Source organism: Macaca mulatta, chromosome 11 (assembly GCF_049350105.2).
Source record: "Macaca mulatta isolate MMU2019108-1 chromosome 11, T2T-MMU8v2.0, whole genome shotgun sequence".
NCBI classification, from domain to species: domain Eukaryota; kingdom Metazoa; phylum Chordata; class Mammalia; order Primates; family Cercopithecidae; genus Macaca; species Macaca mulatta.
Window position 1 is genome coordinate 139,880,182 of NC_133416.1, and position 16,805 is coordinate 139,896,986.

General features: G+C 60.0%; 1 protein-coding gene across 30 annotated transcripts in view; it reads left to right on the plus strand.

Moving 5' to 3' along the window:
• Nucleotides 1-16,805, plus strand: part of FBRSL1 (fibrosin like 1) — a 96,922-nt gene that overhangs the window by 18,940 nt on the left and 61,177 nt on the right. The window contains exon 3 of one of the 30 annotated variants that reach the window (XM_077955898.1): nucleotides 209-3,013. The exons of the other annotated variants lie outside the window; for them this stretch is intronic. Coding sequence (XP_077812024.1) covers nucleotides 209-1,489 — 1,281 coding nt within the window. The 3' untranslated portion in view covers nucleotides 1,490-3,013. Of the gene's footprint in view, nucleotides 1-208; nucleotides 3,014-16,805 lie in introns of those variants that run through there. 30 annotated transcript variants of the gene reach the window in all.

The following is a 16,805-nucleotide window of genomic DNA, read 5'->3' on the forward strand; positions in this document are numbered from 1 at the left end:
TGCAGCTGCTTCCTCTGCAGGGGGTCCACTGGTGTGCGCCTTCCTTCCTTCCAGGGTGGGGCTCTGCGCGGTGTCCTCGGCTCCCCTTGGCCCCCTTGGGAATTGGGCTGCTGGAGAAGGACAGCATGCCTCCTGGGCCCGGGCTGGACGGGGGTTCCGCGGGCGGTGACACCTGCCCAGGTGGACACGTGCTCTTTCTTCCATGCAGGTGTGCTCCCCAGAAGGGGGGCCGCTCCCAGCCAGCCACTGGGACCAGAACGGCCCGGCCCAGCGCCAGCAACAGCTCCAGCCCAGCCAGCCCAGCCAGCCCCAGGGGTCCCTCCCAGCCCCGTCGGCACTCCCGGACCCCGGGCAGCCCTGCCAGCCCTCCCAGCGGCCACTCCTGGGTCAGCGCAGCTGGCCCCAGCGGTCACTTCTGGGCCTGAAACAGCCCTGCCAGCCCCGGCGGTCACTTCTGGGCCCCGGTCAGCCCTGCCGGCCCCAGCGGCTCCTTCCAGCCCCAGATCAGCTCTGCCAGCCCCAGCGGTCACGCCTGGCCCAGCCCTGCCGGCCGCATTGGGCACTCCCAGGCCCCAGGCAGTGCTGCCGGCGCCTGCGGTCACTGCTGACCCCATGTCACCACTGCCGGCGCCTGCGGTCCCTCCTGGCCCCACGGTCCCTTCTGGTCCCCTGCCTGTACTGCCGGCGCCTGCGGTCCCTCCTGGCCCCAAGGCACCGCTGCAGGCGCCTGCGGTCCCTGCTGACCCTGTGGCACCGCTGCCGGCCCCTGCGGCCGTGGGCCAACCCGTGTCACTGTGGCCAGCCCGGCAGGGCATCCTCAGGACAGCGCAGCCGGCCCCTGTGGTCGCTGCTAGCCCAATGCCAGCGATACCAGCCCCCACGGCCACTCCTCACCCTCCGACCACGCCGACGGCCCGCCAGCTTCCTCCCAGGACAGTGCTGCTGCCCCCGGCGGGCCTTCCTAGCCCCGTGTCAGTACGGCCAGCCCCGAAGGTCCCTGCTGGGCCAGCCCAGCCGTCCCCGGCGGTCACTGCTGCGCCCCAGGCAGCCCCAGCGGTTAGTGGAAGCCCCAGAGCAGCCTGGCCCACTCACGCCTTCACTCTTGGGCCCGGGACGGCCAAGGCAGCAGAAGCAGCCGCTCATGGGCCCGGAGCAGCCCTGCCCACCCAAGCGGCCGCTCATGGGCCCGGAGCAGCCCTGCCAGCCCCTGCGGCCGCTCATGGGCCCCAACAAGCCCTGCAAACCCCAGCCGTTGCTCCCCATTCCCGATCGCCCTTCACTCCTGGGGCAGCCAGGCCCACCCTGCCGGCCTCTCCTGGGGCTTCTCTGCCAGCCGCGGCGGTCCCTGTTGGATCTGGTGCCAGCCCGTCAGCCGCGGCTCTCGCTTCTGGCCCTGGGCCATCCCTGCCGGCCCCTGAGGTCACGGTGGACCCGATCCTGTGCCCCCGGGGTGGCCCGTCAGGCCCCATCTGTGAGCCCTGGAGCCTGATGCCTGCAGGCACCTCCCCATATGGGTTTTCCAGCCCACTCCAGTGTGAGCTGCACCCTGGCAGGGCCCTGAGGGCCAAGGCTGCCTTGCCCTTCGGGCCGGAGATGCTTTGCTGGACTAGCCTGAGGCCTTCTCTAGATAGGGCTGGGCTGTTTGTCATTGGAAGTTGAGGCTCGGCTGGAGGCGGGAGCCCCTGCAGGGCCGTGATCAGGCTGAGGCCCACCACACCAGGAGGAGAGATGAACCGGCATCTGCGTGCTGCCCCGCCATGCCCCCTCTCCCCCCACTGGTGTCACAGTGCCCCCACCCGCGTTGCTGCCTGTGGTGTGCGTGCCCTGGGAGGGGAACACAGCCCCCGAGGGCGGGGAGCTTGCTGGGGGCCCCTCAGCGTCTTTCTGTGCCTCTGAATTGACAATACTGTCCTTGCATCTCTGAGTCTGCGTGCACGCTTGCCCCAGGCGTGCCACCTGTGCAAAGCGCGTGAGCCTGGTGTGTGCGTGCTGTGTGCGCATGCGCGCTGTGTGCACGTGCGTGCGAGAGAGGGCGTGAGTGAGTGGTGTGCTGGGCAGGAAGGATCTGTGGGGTGCTGCAGTTCCTGCAGAATAGCCCAGTGGTGAATGGTGAAGGTGTGGGTTTCAGTTCAGGCCCTCCTCCTGGTAGTCAGGAGGTGCTGGTGTCCACCTCCAGGGCCCCCAAGCTGCAGGGGGCACATGGGCCTATCTGGTGGGTCAGGAGCTGCAGGGGACCCGGAGGCTCCCACCCCCACCTCTCAGGACTCTGCCTCTACCACCCCCGTGGGCATGTACTGATGGGTTGCCCGCAGGGTCTGCAGGTGAGGGGGAGCCCATAGGGTGGGCAGCGCCTTCTCCTGGCTTCCCCACAGTCCCCCGCAGTGTCCCGTCTGACTGTTGACCTGCATGCAGTCGGGCACACTTCACACTACAAGGCTACCCCTGGGCCCATCCCTGCCCCTTCCACGGCCCCCACCTGTGGTCAGGGGTTGCCACCCCCTCAGGACTTGGTCTCGAGGCAGCCCCACTCGAGTCTTCTGGAATCTGAGGCACGCCACTGGCCCAAAAGGGAGGGGGTGTTTGAGGGGGCTCTGACTGTCTCCAGACCTTAGGGGAGCTGGGCAGGCTGTAGCCAGTGGCCCTCCAGAGAGCAGCGTTGACCACCTGGACGCCTGCGCCAAGTGACAGGAGACCCTGGTCCTGCAGGCCTGGTCTCGCCCAGCTGGGCGGCCTCGGGTGTCAGAAAGGGGGGTGGGTGTCCCTGGCTCCCAGGCCAGGCAGCTGCTGACCCCCAGTTCCCTGCACTTGCTCATGAGGACTCCACACCCGCAGGCCCTCCCGGGTCCTGACCAGCCTCTGGTGCAGCATCTGCTTTGGCCTGTGGGCCCCCTCGCTCCCCACCCACGCAGGCCCCTTCCTCCGGTGCTCACCTGGGGCCTCCATCCCAGAAGCGCAGGGCTTATTTTTCTGATTAAAGAAAATAAAAAGTGCCGTGCCACTATTTTTTATAACAGCATCAGCGTTTGTAATTTAAACAGACGAGCTTGTGTCTTAACGTGATTTATTCCCACAAACAGCTTTTGTGCTGGGCTTGGCTCGGGGTTCATTGCACTCTGACCAAACAGGGGAGACCTGGAGCATCTGTTCTGGCCTTCCTGCCCACCCATCTGAGGCCTGGAGTGGGGGTCTGTACTGTGCTCGGCATGCAGGGTGCTGGCCTCCAGATCCCCCCACCGCAAGGCTACTGTGTGGGCCAGTGTGGCAGGGGTCGAGATCCCCCCTCAGCTCGTGCCTGGGGGACACCCATCCCCGGGGTAGGTGCCCTGGGCACTGGTGAGGGAGGGTGGTTCAGCCCAGCGTCCTCTGCGCGGCCTGTCAGATGCTTGTGTTCTCACAGAAGGCCGGGTCATGGAGGGGCCGAGTCCTGGCTGCGGCACCCTGGCTGAGCTCCGGGCTAGACCTGGCACACTTGAGGTGCGGGCTTGGAGGGCGGTGCCATCTCAGTCACCCACACAAGCCATTGTCTCGCAAAGGGGCTGGAGTTGCCTTCAGACGTCTCTGTTGTTATGCATGGGGGACAGTGGTGATTTAAACAGCCTCCTGCCCTCCTTCCACGCTCGGGCCCCCGCCCCCACTGCCAGGCTCCTGAGAGTACAGAGGGGGCCGAGTGAGTAGAGTCATGTCTGGGGCAGGCCCCAACGGCTTGAGGGAGTGGGGAGGGGCCATTCGTGCTGGAGCTGAGCAGTGGCACTTGGCTGCCCCTTAATGGGGAAGGCCAGGCTGCCAGGAAGGGCTGAGGAGGGCTGGAAACTGCAGCCTGGCTCCCCGTGACCAGCAGCTGGGGGTGCAGAGGACACCTGTGGAGGAAACATTCAGGACCCAGAGGGGCTCCCAAGGCCTGGCCATGATTCTGCAGCCTCCAGCTTGAACCCATTGTCTGCACTGGCCTGGGGTCAGGGTGCCACCATGGGGAGGGCAGAGACACCAGAGCCCTACGGGGCTGGACATCTGTGTTGTGTCCTGAGGCCTGCACCCTGGTGGGGACACTGCTGCCAGGTGTTGCCCTGGGAAATGCAGATTCTGTGTGGCCAGATCTTTGATGTTTCTGAAGAGCTGGAAATCCAGGTTTCTCTGGATTTGGCAATGTTGAAATGTTGGTGGTCAGTTCTAATTTTTATGATTGACTTTGCTGACCAGAAGACACAGCTGCGGGCCTGCCAGGCCTCCAGCAAGTGGGATTTGGCTCCCATCACAGGCAGCAGATCGGAGCCTGAGGCCTGGGTGGGACGTGGCTTGTTCTCTTGTTTCTGGAAGGGGTCAGTACTCAGTGGGAAGGTGGGCTTGGGTCCTGGCTGCTGTAGAGAGGGTGGGGGCAGCGCAGCCTGAAGGTTGAGGATGGAGGTGTCTTCCGGGGGGTGACTGGGGATATGGGGGAGGCTGTCCGCTGCCTGACTACAGAGACCCTGTTGCTGCCTCAGGAACCCCTCTGGAGACTGGGGCCTGGGTGCAGTGCTTTAGTGACCATCAGCCTTCTGGTCACCTCTGCGGGGGCCTCTGCCCACCTTGCTGTTGTTGGCACAGGCAGGCTGGTCCCCTCCCATCTGCAGAAGGGGTGTGGGGAGGGCGTGAGCCTTCTGGGAGAGGCCGAGGCATGTTCCTGCAGAGCCCGTGGCAGGTGAGGGCAGTGGTGGTTTTGTTGGGGGCGGAGAAGGGGAGATCGGGGTGGATTCCTGGAAGGTGGGTGACACTGAGGCTGTGGCAGTGGGGCCAACCCCACGAGGGGCCTGGAGCTCTAAGGCCCTCAGGTCCTCCCCAGGTCAGGCCAAGTCCATGAGCCATCGCTGAGCAGCCCCCAGGGAGGGCGGGGTTGAGCGTGGGTGACCTCCCGGCAGCTGGCCCAGCATTCGCGCCTGGTGTGTGGGCCTCTGCCTGCCAGCCCTCTTCTGAGGGCCCTGTCTCTCTGACTGAACCCCTCACTGCAGGTGAACAGCCGCAGTCCCACCCCCAGGCCCCGCCCTGCGTGTTAGAAACGCCACCTGCTGGGCCTTCCCCGTTTGCTCATTCAGGACCCTTATCTAGGCACCTAGGACGATGAGCTCCGCCTCTTCTAGCGTCATGGCTCGGCTCCTCCGTGTGTGGGGAGACAGGCTGGGATAGCGTGCTGGGCGACTGTGGTGAGGGCAGAGACGCAGAGGGGATGGCGGGGTGGGGGGGTACCTGGATGTGCAGAGGCCGGAAGGCAGGACCACCCACAGGTGCCCAAGGGAGACCCAGGGCCACCCAGAAGTCCAGGGGGAGTCCTGGGGCCTCGGAGGGATCTGAACAGGGCCTCGACCTGACCCGGGATCTCCCTGGCTGCCCTGGCGTCCTCCCAGGTGGCCCGTACCAGACTGAACTGGACTGGCATTGACCGGGCTGAGGCCACCAGCCATCCTCCTCTAGCCGGAAGCTGCAGTGATAGGGGACATCCCTAGCAGTTCACAAAGCTGTGGGAAGACTCTGAGGGAGAAGGGTTTCCATGTGGAGCTATAGGCCCGGCCACGGTGCAGGGATTTGGTAAGAAGCCTCTCTGAGGGCTGGGACACGCCCTGCAGGGCTCCCTCGGGGTACCCTGGGACCTGGCAGAGGGCAGCTTCTCATCCAGCAGGGGTGGGCAGGGCCCTGGACTCTCCTAGGGCAGCACTGTTTAATAGGAGTATTGTGTGAGCCACATACAGAATTAAAAAATAAAGTAAAATTCATTTTAATAGAATACTGCATTTCACTCCATGTACTTTAAAAGTAGTAGTTCAACAATGTGATCCATATAAAAATTATCAGATCTTTGTTACTCTTTTTTTTTTTTTATACTGAGTCTAGGAAAGCCAGTAGGTGTCTTACATTTACAACACTTTTGAGTTTAGACTGGTGGCTTCTGTGCGCAGTGACCACAGGGCTGACAGCAGGGAGGTGTGGGGGGCCCAGAACGATGTGCCCTCTGTGAGTGCTTATCTCATGCCCATGCTGTTCCCAGGCGCCTGCTGTCATCTCCTCATCCCCTACCTCATCGGCTGTATGGTTTGAGTGTCCTCATGCATCAGCCCAGAGTGTCCCGCCGGGACCCAGGATGCCCCCCTCACTTGGCACGGACAAACCAGATGCACCAGCTTCTGTCTTTCCCCATTTCAGTGGGTGAACCTGGAACCGCCCAGATGACGGGCTAGAAGTTGACAGGCATTCTCCTCTCCTCACTCCCCTGTCCTCCCACCCAGCACACCCAGCCAGGCAGGTTCTTTTTTTTTTTTTTTTTTTTTGAGACAGAGTCTTGCTCTGTCGCCCAGGCTGGGGTGCAGTGGCTGGATCTCAGCTCACTGCAAGCTCCGCCTCCCGGGTTTAGACCATTCTCCTGCCTCAGCCTCCCGAGTAGCTGGGACTACAGGCGCCCGCCACCTCGCCCGGCTAGTTTTTTGTATTTTTTTAGTAGAGACGGGGTTTCACCGTGTTAGCCAGGATGGTCTCGATCTCCTGACCTCGTGATCCGCCCGTCTCGGCCTCCCAAAGTGCTGGGATTACAGGCTTGAGCCACCGCGCCCGGCCTACCAGGCAGGTTCTTAACTTCCACCTCCTGAATCTCCCTCTGAGCTGAATTTCACTGGAAAATAAGGAATACTACGTCAAAATGTATGGGATGCAGCTAAAGCAATGCTTAAAGGAAAACTAGCTTGTGCTTATAATAGAAAAGAAGAGCTCAAGCCTGTAATCCCAGCACTTTGGGAGGCCGAGACGGATGGATCACGAGGTCAGGAGATCGAGACCATCCTGGCTAACACGGTGAAACCCCGTCTCTACTAAAAAATACAAAAACTAGCCGGGCGAGGTGGTGGCCGCCTGTAGTCCCAGCTACTCGGGAGGCTGAGGCAGGAGAATGGCGTGAAGCCGGGAGGCGGAGCTTGCAGTGAGCTGAGATCCGGCCACTGCACTCCAGCCTGGGCGACAGAGCGAGACTCCGTCTCAAAACAAAAAACAAAAAAAAGAAAAGAAAGATCTAGAGTTTTAAGATTTTGCCTTAAGAAACAAAACAAAAACAAAAAAAAGGAAGTAAACCTATAAAGGAAAGCTGTAGTATAGACAAGAACGGAAATGCAGAAATTAATGAGGCAGGCCAGGCGTGGTGGCTCACACCTGTCATCCCAGCACTTTGGGACCCCAAGGAGGGTGGATCACCTGAGGTCAGGAGTTCAAGACCAGCCTGGCCAACATGGTGAAACCCGTCTCTACTAAAAATACAAAAAATTAGCCGGGCGAGGTGGCGGGCATCTATAGTCCCAGCTGCTTGGGATGCTGAGGCAGGAGAATGGCATGAACCCAGGAGGCGGAGCTTGCAGTGAGCTGAGATGGCGCCACTGCACTCCAGCCCAGGCAACGGAGTGATAATCCATCCCAAAAAAAAAAAAGAAAAAGAAAAATTAATAAGGTGGGAAACACGATAGAGGAAATAAAGCCAAAAGTTGTTCTCTGAAAACATTAACAAAGTTGAGAAGTCCCTAGCTAGATGAACCAGAAAAAGAAAACACAAATTACGAATATTAGGAACAAAAGAGGAAATACCGTTATAGGCACTGTAGACACGAAAAAGGTGACATGGGGACAGTTTTATTCCAACAAATTAGGTGAAGTGGGAAAATTACTTGGAAAACAAAACTGATGCAAGATGAAATAGATGATCCGAATAGTTTTTTTTTTTTTTTTTTTTTTTTTTTTGGAGACGGAGTCTCACTCTATCACCCAGGTTGGAGTGCAGTGGCATGATGTTGTACAAGCTCCGCCTCCCGGGTTCAAGCAGTTCTGCTTCAGCCTCCTGAGTAGCTGTGATCACAGGCATGCGCCCACCCACCCAGCTAGTTTTTATATTTTTAGTAGAGATGGGATTTCACCATGTTGGCCAGGCTGGTCTTGAACTCCTGACCTCAGGTGATCCACTCGCCTCAGCCTCCCAAAGTGCTGGGAACAGGTGTGAACTACCATGCCCGGCGTAGGTAATCTGAAGAGTCTTAATCTGTTAGATGGAGTTTCTGGATGTCCACATTTACTGTCCTCAGTGCCACCTCCCCCAGCCCGCTCAGCACCCTATCACCAGCCTAACACATGAAGTCTTTTCTGATTGTCCCAGGCACGTTTCCACCGGTTAACACGCGTCAGCTTGTTTAACTGCAGCCCCGTAACTATTCCCATTTGCCGGATGAGGATGCCGAAGGAAAAAAGCCGCCTCTAAATAACTTGCCCAAGGTCCACGCGGTGAGCAGCTGGACTGGGATTCAACCCCAGCGGCTTGGCTTTGTTGTGGAATCTGCACCCGTGGCCATTCCCTGGAGGGCAGCTTTCTGGGCCTCAGTTTTCTTCTCTGTAAAGTGGGGATGTTACTAAATAGTCCATTTGTTTTCGGGTGGTTGAGATGATAAAATGAGCTAACATGCAAGGTGTGTGCTGTCTGCATAGCTGCGATTATGATACCGGTTCTTGCTTTTATTACTATGAATTCTCAGAGTAATTTCTCCCGCCTCCTGGGCCTGGCCTGGCTGGTTTGAGGCCCAGACGCCAGAGGCTCGTCTTTGTCCTGGTTGCCGGGCGGGCGAGGGTCTTCCCGTGCGGGGCCTGTGGAGAGAGGCCCTCGGTTAATCAGTGCCTTAGACTCTGGGCCTGGACCTGCCACCTGCAGGGAGCAGCAGGCTGGGTCACAGGGTCCTAGAGCCTCCTCCCACCCGACAGGGCCCTCCTGCAGACCAAGAGTCGGCCCAGGGGAAGGGGCCGCCCGGGAGGCTGGGGGCCTTGCCAGCCAGGGTGCTGTCAGGTGGGAGTGGAAGAGGAAGGCTGAGCACCTGGGCCTGGCAGGCACTGCTCCCCACAGCCTGGGGAGAGCCAGTCCGGGGTGGGTGTGGCCACCTCTGCTTTCCCAGCCTCACTCTGTTCGGGAAGGCGCTTCCGTTCCGCATCCACTTTGTACTTTTGGTTATTCAGCCCCTGTTCTGGGCCCGGGGCTGCAGCGACAGACAAGACAAGTGACCGTGCGGCCCTCGGGAAGTTGAATGATAACTGGGACGATGGCAGAGCAAGTGGAGACTGTTCTGAGTGTGAGCACAGTCGTGTCTGGGAAGGAGAGCAGGCACCGTTCGACCAGGCGGTCAGGGAAGAGCGCTCTGTGTCTGAGTGTGAGCACAGCCGTGCCTGGGAAGGAGAGCAGGACCGTTAGACCAGGCAGTCAGGAAAGAGCTCTCTGGGTCTGAGTGAGAGCACAGCCGTGCCTGGGAAGGAGAGAAGGCACGTTCGACCAGGTGGTCAGGGAAGAGCGCTCTGGGTAGATAGCCGCCCAGGCCTCTGGTGGCGTGTGCCTGAGGAGCCGAGTGGGCATGGGGTGGGCAGATAGGGCTAAGGAGGGACCTGGTCTCATGCAGAGGGAAACCACTGAGGGTTTTAAGCCAGGGAACAACGTGAGCTTGTGTGTTGTTACAAACTCATGATGGAGGCAGCACGGTTGTGGAGGCGTCGGCGCCAGTGGGCGGGCTGCTGCAGCTGTTCAGGAGAGTGGCAGTGGCTCGAATTAGGTCATTCATCTGTCGGACAGATGGGGCGTAGTTGAGCAAGACCAGGTGATGCAGCCCAGGTGGCCCTGGCAGAAGCGGTGCAGCCCGGGAGTCCAGAGGGGCCAACTCCAGACCTGGCGACACACACCTGCTGGAGTCCACTCTGACACGGAGCATAGCTGCTGCTCCCACCCATCCTCCAGCACACAGGACTGCACGGGCAGGGCCTTGCAGACACTCACATGCACTCACCCAGACACACTAGTGTCCCCAAGAGCCTGCTGGCAATGCGTCTCCTAGGCCTTAACTCAGCCAGCATCCCTCATATCATCTGTAGTGTATCTCATCCATTCATCTACCTGTCTCTCCATCCATCCACCCATACGTCCATCATCCATCCATCTGTCCATCCATCCACCATGCATGCATGCATCCATCCATCCATCCACCCATGTATGCATGCATGCAGCCATCCATCCATCCACTCGTGCATCCATCCATCTACCCATCTGTCCATCCATCCACCCATCTACCCATCTGTCCATGCATCCACCCATGCATCCATCCATCCATCCACCCATCTGTCCATCCACCCATGCATCCATCCATCCACCCATTTGTCCATCCATCCACCCGTCTGTCCATCCATCCACCTGTCTGTCCATCCATCCACCCATGTGTCCACCCATCTACCTGTCCATCCAACCACCCATGCATCCATCCACCCACCCGTCTCTCCATCCATCCACCTGTCTGTCTATCTGTCCACCCATGCACCCATTCATCTACCCGTCTGTCCATCCGTCCACCCGTACGTCCATCATCCATCCATCCATCCGTCCATCCACCATGTATGCATCCATCCACCATGTATGCATCCATCCATCCACCAGTCCATCCATCCACCCATGTATGCATGCATGCAGCCATCCATCCGTCCACTTGTGCATCCATCCATCTACCCATCTGTCCATCCATCCACCCGTCTGTCCATGCATCCACCCATGCATCCATCCATCCATTTACCCATCTGTCCATCCATCTACCCATCTCTCCATCCATCTACCCATCTGTCCATCCACCTGTGCATCCATCTATCCACCCATCTGTCCATCCATCGACCCGTCTGTCCATCCATCCACCCATGCATCCATCATTCATCTGTGCATCCATCCACCCATGCATCCACCCATGCATCTATCCATCTACCCATGCATCCATCCGTCTACCTATCCACCCGTCTGTCCATGCATCCACCCATGCATCCATCCATCCATCTACCCATCTGTCCATCCATCTACCCATCTCTCCATCCATCTACCCATCTGTCCATCCACCTGTGCATCCATCTATCCACCCATCTGTCCATCCATCGACCCGTCTGTCCATCCATCCACCCATGCATCCATCATTCATCTGTGCATCCATCCACCCATGCATCCACCCATGCATCTATCCATCTACCCATGCATCCATCCGTCTACCTATCCACCTGTCTATCCATCCATCCACCCATGCATCCACCCATCTACCTGTCCATCCAACCACCGATACATCCATCCATCCACCCATGCATCCATCCACCCACCCACCTGTCCATCCATCCACCTGTCTGTCCATCTGTCCACCCATGCACCCATTCATCTACCCATTTGTCCATCCATCCACCCATGCATCCATCCATCCATCCACCCATCTGAATCACAAGAAGGTGGAGCAGCATACTGGAGTGTCCCATACTTGGGGGGCAGTACCTTGCTCCCCTGACACTGTGCTGACTCAGGGAACGCTTGGTCTCTCCTAAACATTGCCTGAGTCCCTCTTTACTGTACCTGCCTGTGCTAGGTAGGCAAGGATAAAAGACAGCCCCTGCCCACTGGGTGCTCATAGTCTACTGAAGAGAGACACAGAAACAAATACTTAGGGGACTGTGGGAGCGTGGAGGAGCTCTTTACCCAGCCTGGTTGGCATGTGGAGTGAACAGAGTGTCAGGAACAGTTTCTGGAAGCAGCAGGGCCACAACAACACTGTGTGGTGTTAGCCTGGAGGAGGGGAAGGCATGCTTTGCTAATACCAGGGTCCTGGAGACAGACAACAGAGTTTCCCTCATTCTGGAGCTTCTGACTCCCCACTCCCAACTCTGAGAGTCGTTCTTCCCATAGGCTATGCAGTCTCATACAGCTGGGCTGCAGTGCCAGATCTCACCAGTAGGTGCTGCCCTCAGCTCAGTGTGACTCCAGCCTGAGCTTCGAGCTGTGGGTGCTAAGAAGTGGCTACCCCTGGCCGGGCACGGTGGCTTACACCTGTAATCCCAGCACTTTGGGAGGTTGAGGCAAGTGGATCACGAAGTCAGGAGTTCAAGACCAGTCTGGCCAAGATGGTGAAACCCCGTCTCTACTAAAAATATAAAACTTAGCTGGATGTGGTGGCGAGTGCCTGTAATCCCAGCTACTAGAGAGGCTGAGGCAGAGAATCGCTTGAACCCGGGAGACAGAGGTTGCAGTGAGCCGAGATCTCACCACTGCACTCCAGCCTGGTGATAGAGCAAGACTCTGTCTCAAAAAAACAAAAAACAAACAAACAAACAAAAAAAAGTGGCTACTCCTCCAGTCTGAGGGTTGTAGGTTGAGTATGTGTGGAAGAGAGCCCAGAGGCTGTGCAGGTAGCGTGGATGAGTGGTGAGGAAGTTGGGCCCCCCTTTCCAGTGCCCCCACCAGCAGGTACACAGCCCTCCTTATACCTCTTCAGCACACCCTCCCAGCAGCTGTGGGAAAGCTCCCTTTCCCTGGCTGCTTGTGCTGTCTGGGATGCTCCCCAGGGCTCTCCCATCTCTTTCTTTGCAGATGGCGATTTTCCTGAGGCAGCCCCTGCTTAGGTTGACCCCGGAACTGGGTCACTTCCTTTCCCCATCAGGCTCACCTTGGGAGTACAAGTTCCGGAGCAGCACCAGTGACCGCCACAAAGCCCTTGCCCTCTGAGCTCCCGAGGGTGGGGACAACAGTCCACAAAACAGAGCAGGATGCAGTCGCTGGTGTCACGTGCTGTGGGTGTGGCATCAGCTCCTCCCGACCAGGGACGTGAGCCCAGCCCCCAGGAGGCAGCGGCAGGGGCCTGTGGTAGGGCCGAGGGCAGGACAGGGCGTAGCGTCTGCCTGCACGTCACCTGTGGCCCGGGCAGATTCGGGACGAAGGGGCCCCAGAGTCGGGCTCTTCCCTTGCTAAATATGAGGGGCCCATAGTCGTCATTCATAGCTCAACAAGGCGTAGAGACACTGTGAGGGATCCGGGGCTGTCCCGTTGGGAGCGAAGGCAGCGGAGAGAGGTACCACCCACCCACAGTGGTGCCAGGCACCTGCTCTCAGGATTCAGGGACGGCTTTGGGGGCTCATAAAACACAGAAAACCTGGACCAGCTGGGAGCTGGTAGGGACTGTGGGAGGTGGGGAAATGGAGCGTTGTGGACGATAGCAGCCACACCCTCTTTGCTCTGCCCTGCCCTGAGCCAGGGAGCGGGACACCCACTGTAGTCCCCTGAGGCTTCTCAACCTTGGCGGGTGGGGAGCTTGGAAAGTCTGAAGTCCAGGCCCATGACGTCCAGTCCCTGGGGGAGGCCCAGGGGTCCTGAAAGCTCCCTGAGGGAGCACTGTTTGCACCAGGCCAGGAGCCTTGTTCTAAGGGGCTCAGCTCCTTAGGAGGAAGCAGGGACTGCGAGGAGGAGGGAGCACAGGCTGCGGGGCTGGGGCAGGGGTGTGCTGGGTCCACACACATTTCCACTAGGACACGGGATGGTGGCAGTTCCGCCTCTGCGTATCTGTGCTCCATTTCTTCAGGGGCGTCACGTTCCCGTCTTCTGCTGGAACTGTGGCCCAGCCCAGCTAGCGGGTGTGGGGGCCTGACCTCTGCCCCATCTCCCAGGGGGCCTGCCCTTGGCCTGGCAGGTCTGAGGAGGCCACAGGACCCTTCTCAGGGTTCTCCAGGGTCCACATTAGAACAGCAGCCCAGGCAGCCCCTGACTCCTACCCTCCCTCCCAGGCCTGCGGGTGCAGAGGCTGGAGCCATTGTCGCCGGCCAGTCTGAGATCATGCACCTGTAGGATAGCCCTTGTCTGAATGTGACACCGTGGGATGGGGTGTGAGAGTCCCCCGGGTGTGATCCGATTGGTGTGAGGCTCACCAGGGCTGCAGAATGTAGCTGTCGGAGTTGTGCACTGCACCACTCCAAGGCTGCCATTCCCGCCGTGCCGTATGTGGTGCGCGCGTTTGCCCTGACCATTGCACGTTCCCAGGGAGGGCACCTTCTGCTCAGTATGTACACAGGGATACGGGGGCTGGTGTGGGGCCTCTTGGGTGCTCCACTTTGGGCAGGGCCTGTGCAGCACAGTGTGTGCTTAGAGCCTTGGGACGGGTCTGGGGAGTAGGTGGGACGATGAATCAGTGAGCCATGTGCATGGGACACGGTGTGTACAGGGCCAGTGTGACTGCCGTGGTGGAGAGGGGCGTGGGTGCGTGTATGCGGCCGGTGCATCCCCTCAGCCTGGGGCGGTGTGTGTGCCTGCCAGTACCTGTGGGTCTGTGTGGGTCTCTGTGCGCCCCAGAGGGTTTCCTGGCTGCTTCATGATGGGACCTCTGCTGGCTCCTGTCTCTCTGGCCCCTTCCCAGCAACAGGACAGCTCAAGGGCACTAGTCCTGGACAGGCCAGGCTGCACCTGAGCCCCTGACTGAGCCTGAGCCTCCCAGTGGAACCACGTTTCTGTGGCCAACCCAGAGGCAGTGATTTTTGGACGTGCAGCCTAGAGCTGGGGGACGGTGTGGAGGGAGGGGGTTGGTGAGGGGAGGGGACCCTGGGGGAGGAGCTCTCTATGCCTGGAGCCACCATGTTCCTGCGGTTACTGCCAGAACCCTCAGGGCCCCAGTGCTCTTGGGACACGGTCCTGGCCCCACCAGCAGCTGGTCTGTGGCTGCCCAGTGGAGTGCAGCTTGCAGGAGCAGGTTACTGAGGGTTCAGGAAATTTGAAGCCGGCTGTTAAACTGTTAGTGGCTTCCATCAACTGTGGTTTGGGCACTAAAGTCGCAGGAACTGACAGGCGCTCCACGCTGGCCCGCTAGGAGCTGTTCCTCACACTCTGCTCCTGCCACACACCCCACCTGCTGACATAACTGGACAGACTCAGCCTTCCTCCCCCTACCCTAGGAAGCACAGGCTCAGTGGGGCAGCAGGGCGCACTGTGAGGAGGGCAACTTGGGGCTGCAGTGTGTGTGCCGGGCCTGCTGGGCTGTTGGCTGTTGGCGCCATCAGTGAACTGCGTCCGGGGCCCTACCCGGCCTGCGCTGCCTGTCCCCCAGCACCTGCCACCTGGCAGATGGAGCCACCTTCTGTGTGCACCAGGAACGGTTGCTACTTTGTCACTCTGGGAGGGCAGGGGCTTGGGTCTGCTCTGCTAACTGCCCAGAGCGGTACCTGACTCGTCGGGGCTCCACGGGCGTTGGTTGGATGAGTGGACAGATAGGTGGGCACACTTCAAGGCTGGGGTGGGCACAGGTGCAGTAGCTCCTGCCCACCCTCCACGGCAAAGGGGGCACCCTCTGGCCCCAGACATGGACGTGTCTCCAGGGACTGTGATCTTGTCTCTCCAGCTCCTCGAGGAGTGGACGTGTGGCCTCCCTGGCCCCTGGCGTGGCTGGTGGGCAGCACTGAGAAGCGGCTGGACTGAGGGCAGACCCCTTGGCTGTTTGGGGTCCTGCCTGGGGACAGAGTGGGGTGACCAGCCGTGCCCTATGTCCAGGACACAGGTTCCCAGTTCTACAGGGTTTTTCGAGACTTGGGACTTTCAGAGCTAAAACCAGCCACCCGAGGAAGGGGAAGAGACCCCACCCCACGACCTGCCTGGCCACCTCTCAGGGCCTCCAGCTGTGGGAGGAGCACACGCAGGGCAGCCCGCTGAGCCCCTCTGTGGGCGTGGGGGTGAAGCATTCCGTCTGTGCCCAGCCCTGACCGGAGATGGCTTTTGTGTTGGTGTGAAGTGTGGAGAGGTGCCCTACTCCTCACGGCTCCGCTGTGTGGGTGTATCTTAGCCCCACCTCCCCTCCCACTGGCTGGGTGTCCTTGGGCAGTGAGCAGCCTGCACCACTGTACTCAGCAGCCCTGTGGCAGCCTTTCCTGTCACCGCCAGGTCCTGCCCTGAACTGCTCTCCCTAGCAGTGAGTGCAGGGCTCATGGGGCCGTTGCCAATGGCCAGACCCCCAGCAGGCCGGTGACACACGGTTCCTGGAGCGGGCCTGGAGACTACTTACTTCCTGACAGGCTCTGGGGACGGTGATGCTGCATTTCCAGGACCCCACTTTGAGAACCACTAGGAGTGGGACCCTTGGCTCCCTGTGGAGGTGAACGGAACTCTTGACGGCCCCAGCAGGGCAGCACGTGTGGGACGCGGCGGGCAGGGCTGCCCGACTGAGACCGTGATGCCAGCTCCAGGGGTGAGAAAGGAGGGGTCGTGAGAGTCCAGCTGGTGACAACAGTGACACCTGGTGGCCTGGAAGGTGCCGGCCCCAGGATCCGCTGCACTGGCCATGCCACCACCTAAACCTCATTGCACCGAGGGGCCCTGCCAGGATTCCGGAATGTTACAGTTACAGACGCTGAAACTGAGGCTGGAGGAGGCCAGTCCCTTGCCCAAGGCCACAGTGCCGGGAAGAGCCGGGCAGCCTGGACAGGGTCTGTGAGGGCTACTGCGCAGCCAAGCAGGTCACTAGCCCGCCACCCTGCCCCCAGCGCCTGCCCAGTAGGCTCAGACTGCTCGGGGGCTGCGTCCCCGCCCAGCCGGGGCCTCCTCCAGTGCGGGCTCCTGCTACTGTGCGGCCTGATGGACCTCATGGGCCCGGGGCATTGGACCTCAGGGCCCTGGGTGGCATCCCTTAATTGGTACTGGCACTGTCTGCCTTGTGTGCACCGTCAGCCACACAGGGAAGGGGTGCGGGACCCCGGAGGCCTGTTGCTGCAGGAGATGCATGGAGCGGGCTCTGGCTGCGCCCGAGGTCGGCGGGGAGCCAGGCTCATGGCTGTAGCGAGCCACACCAGCCGGTCCTGGGACAGGTTTCCCCAGGCTGGGGCACGCTTCTGCCTAGGATGACTCAATGTAAAGGGCCTCACTGGGGCCCTGGGATGCGAGGCCTGGGGGCCCAGACGTGCTGGGGCATGTCGCCACAAGGTGCAGAATTGTTCTAGATCCAAGGTGGCCAGAGAGAGAGACTGCT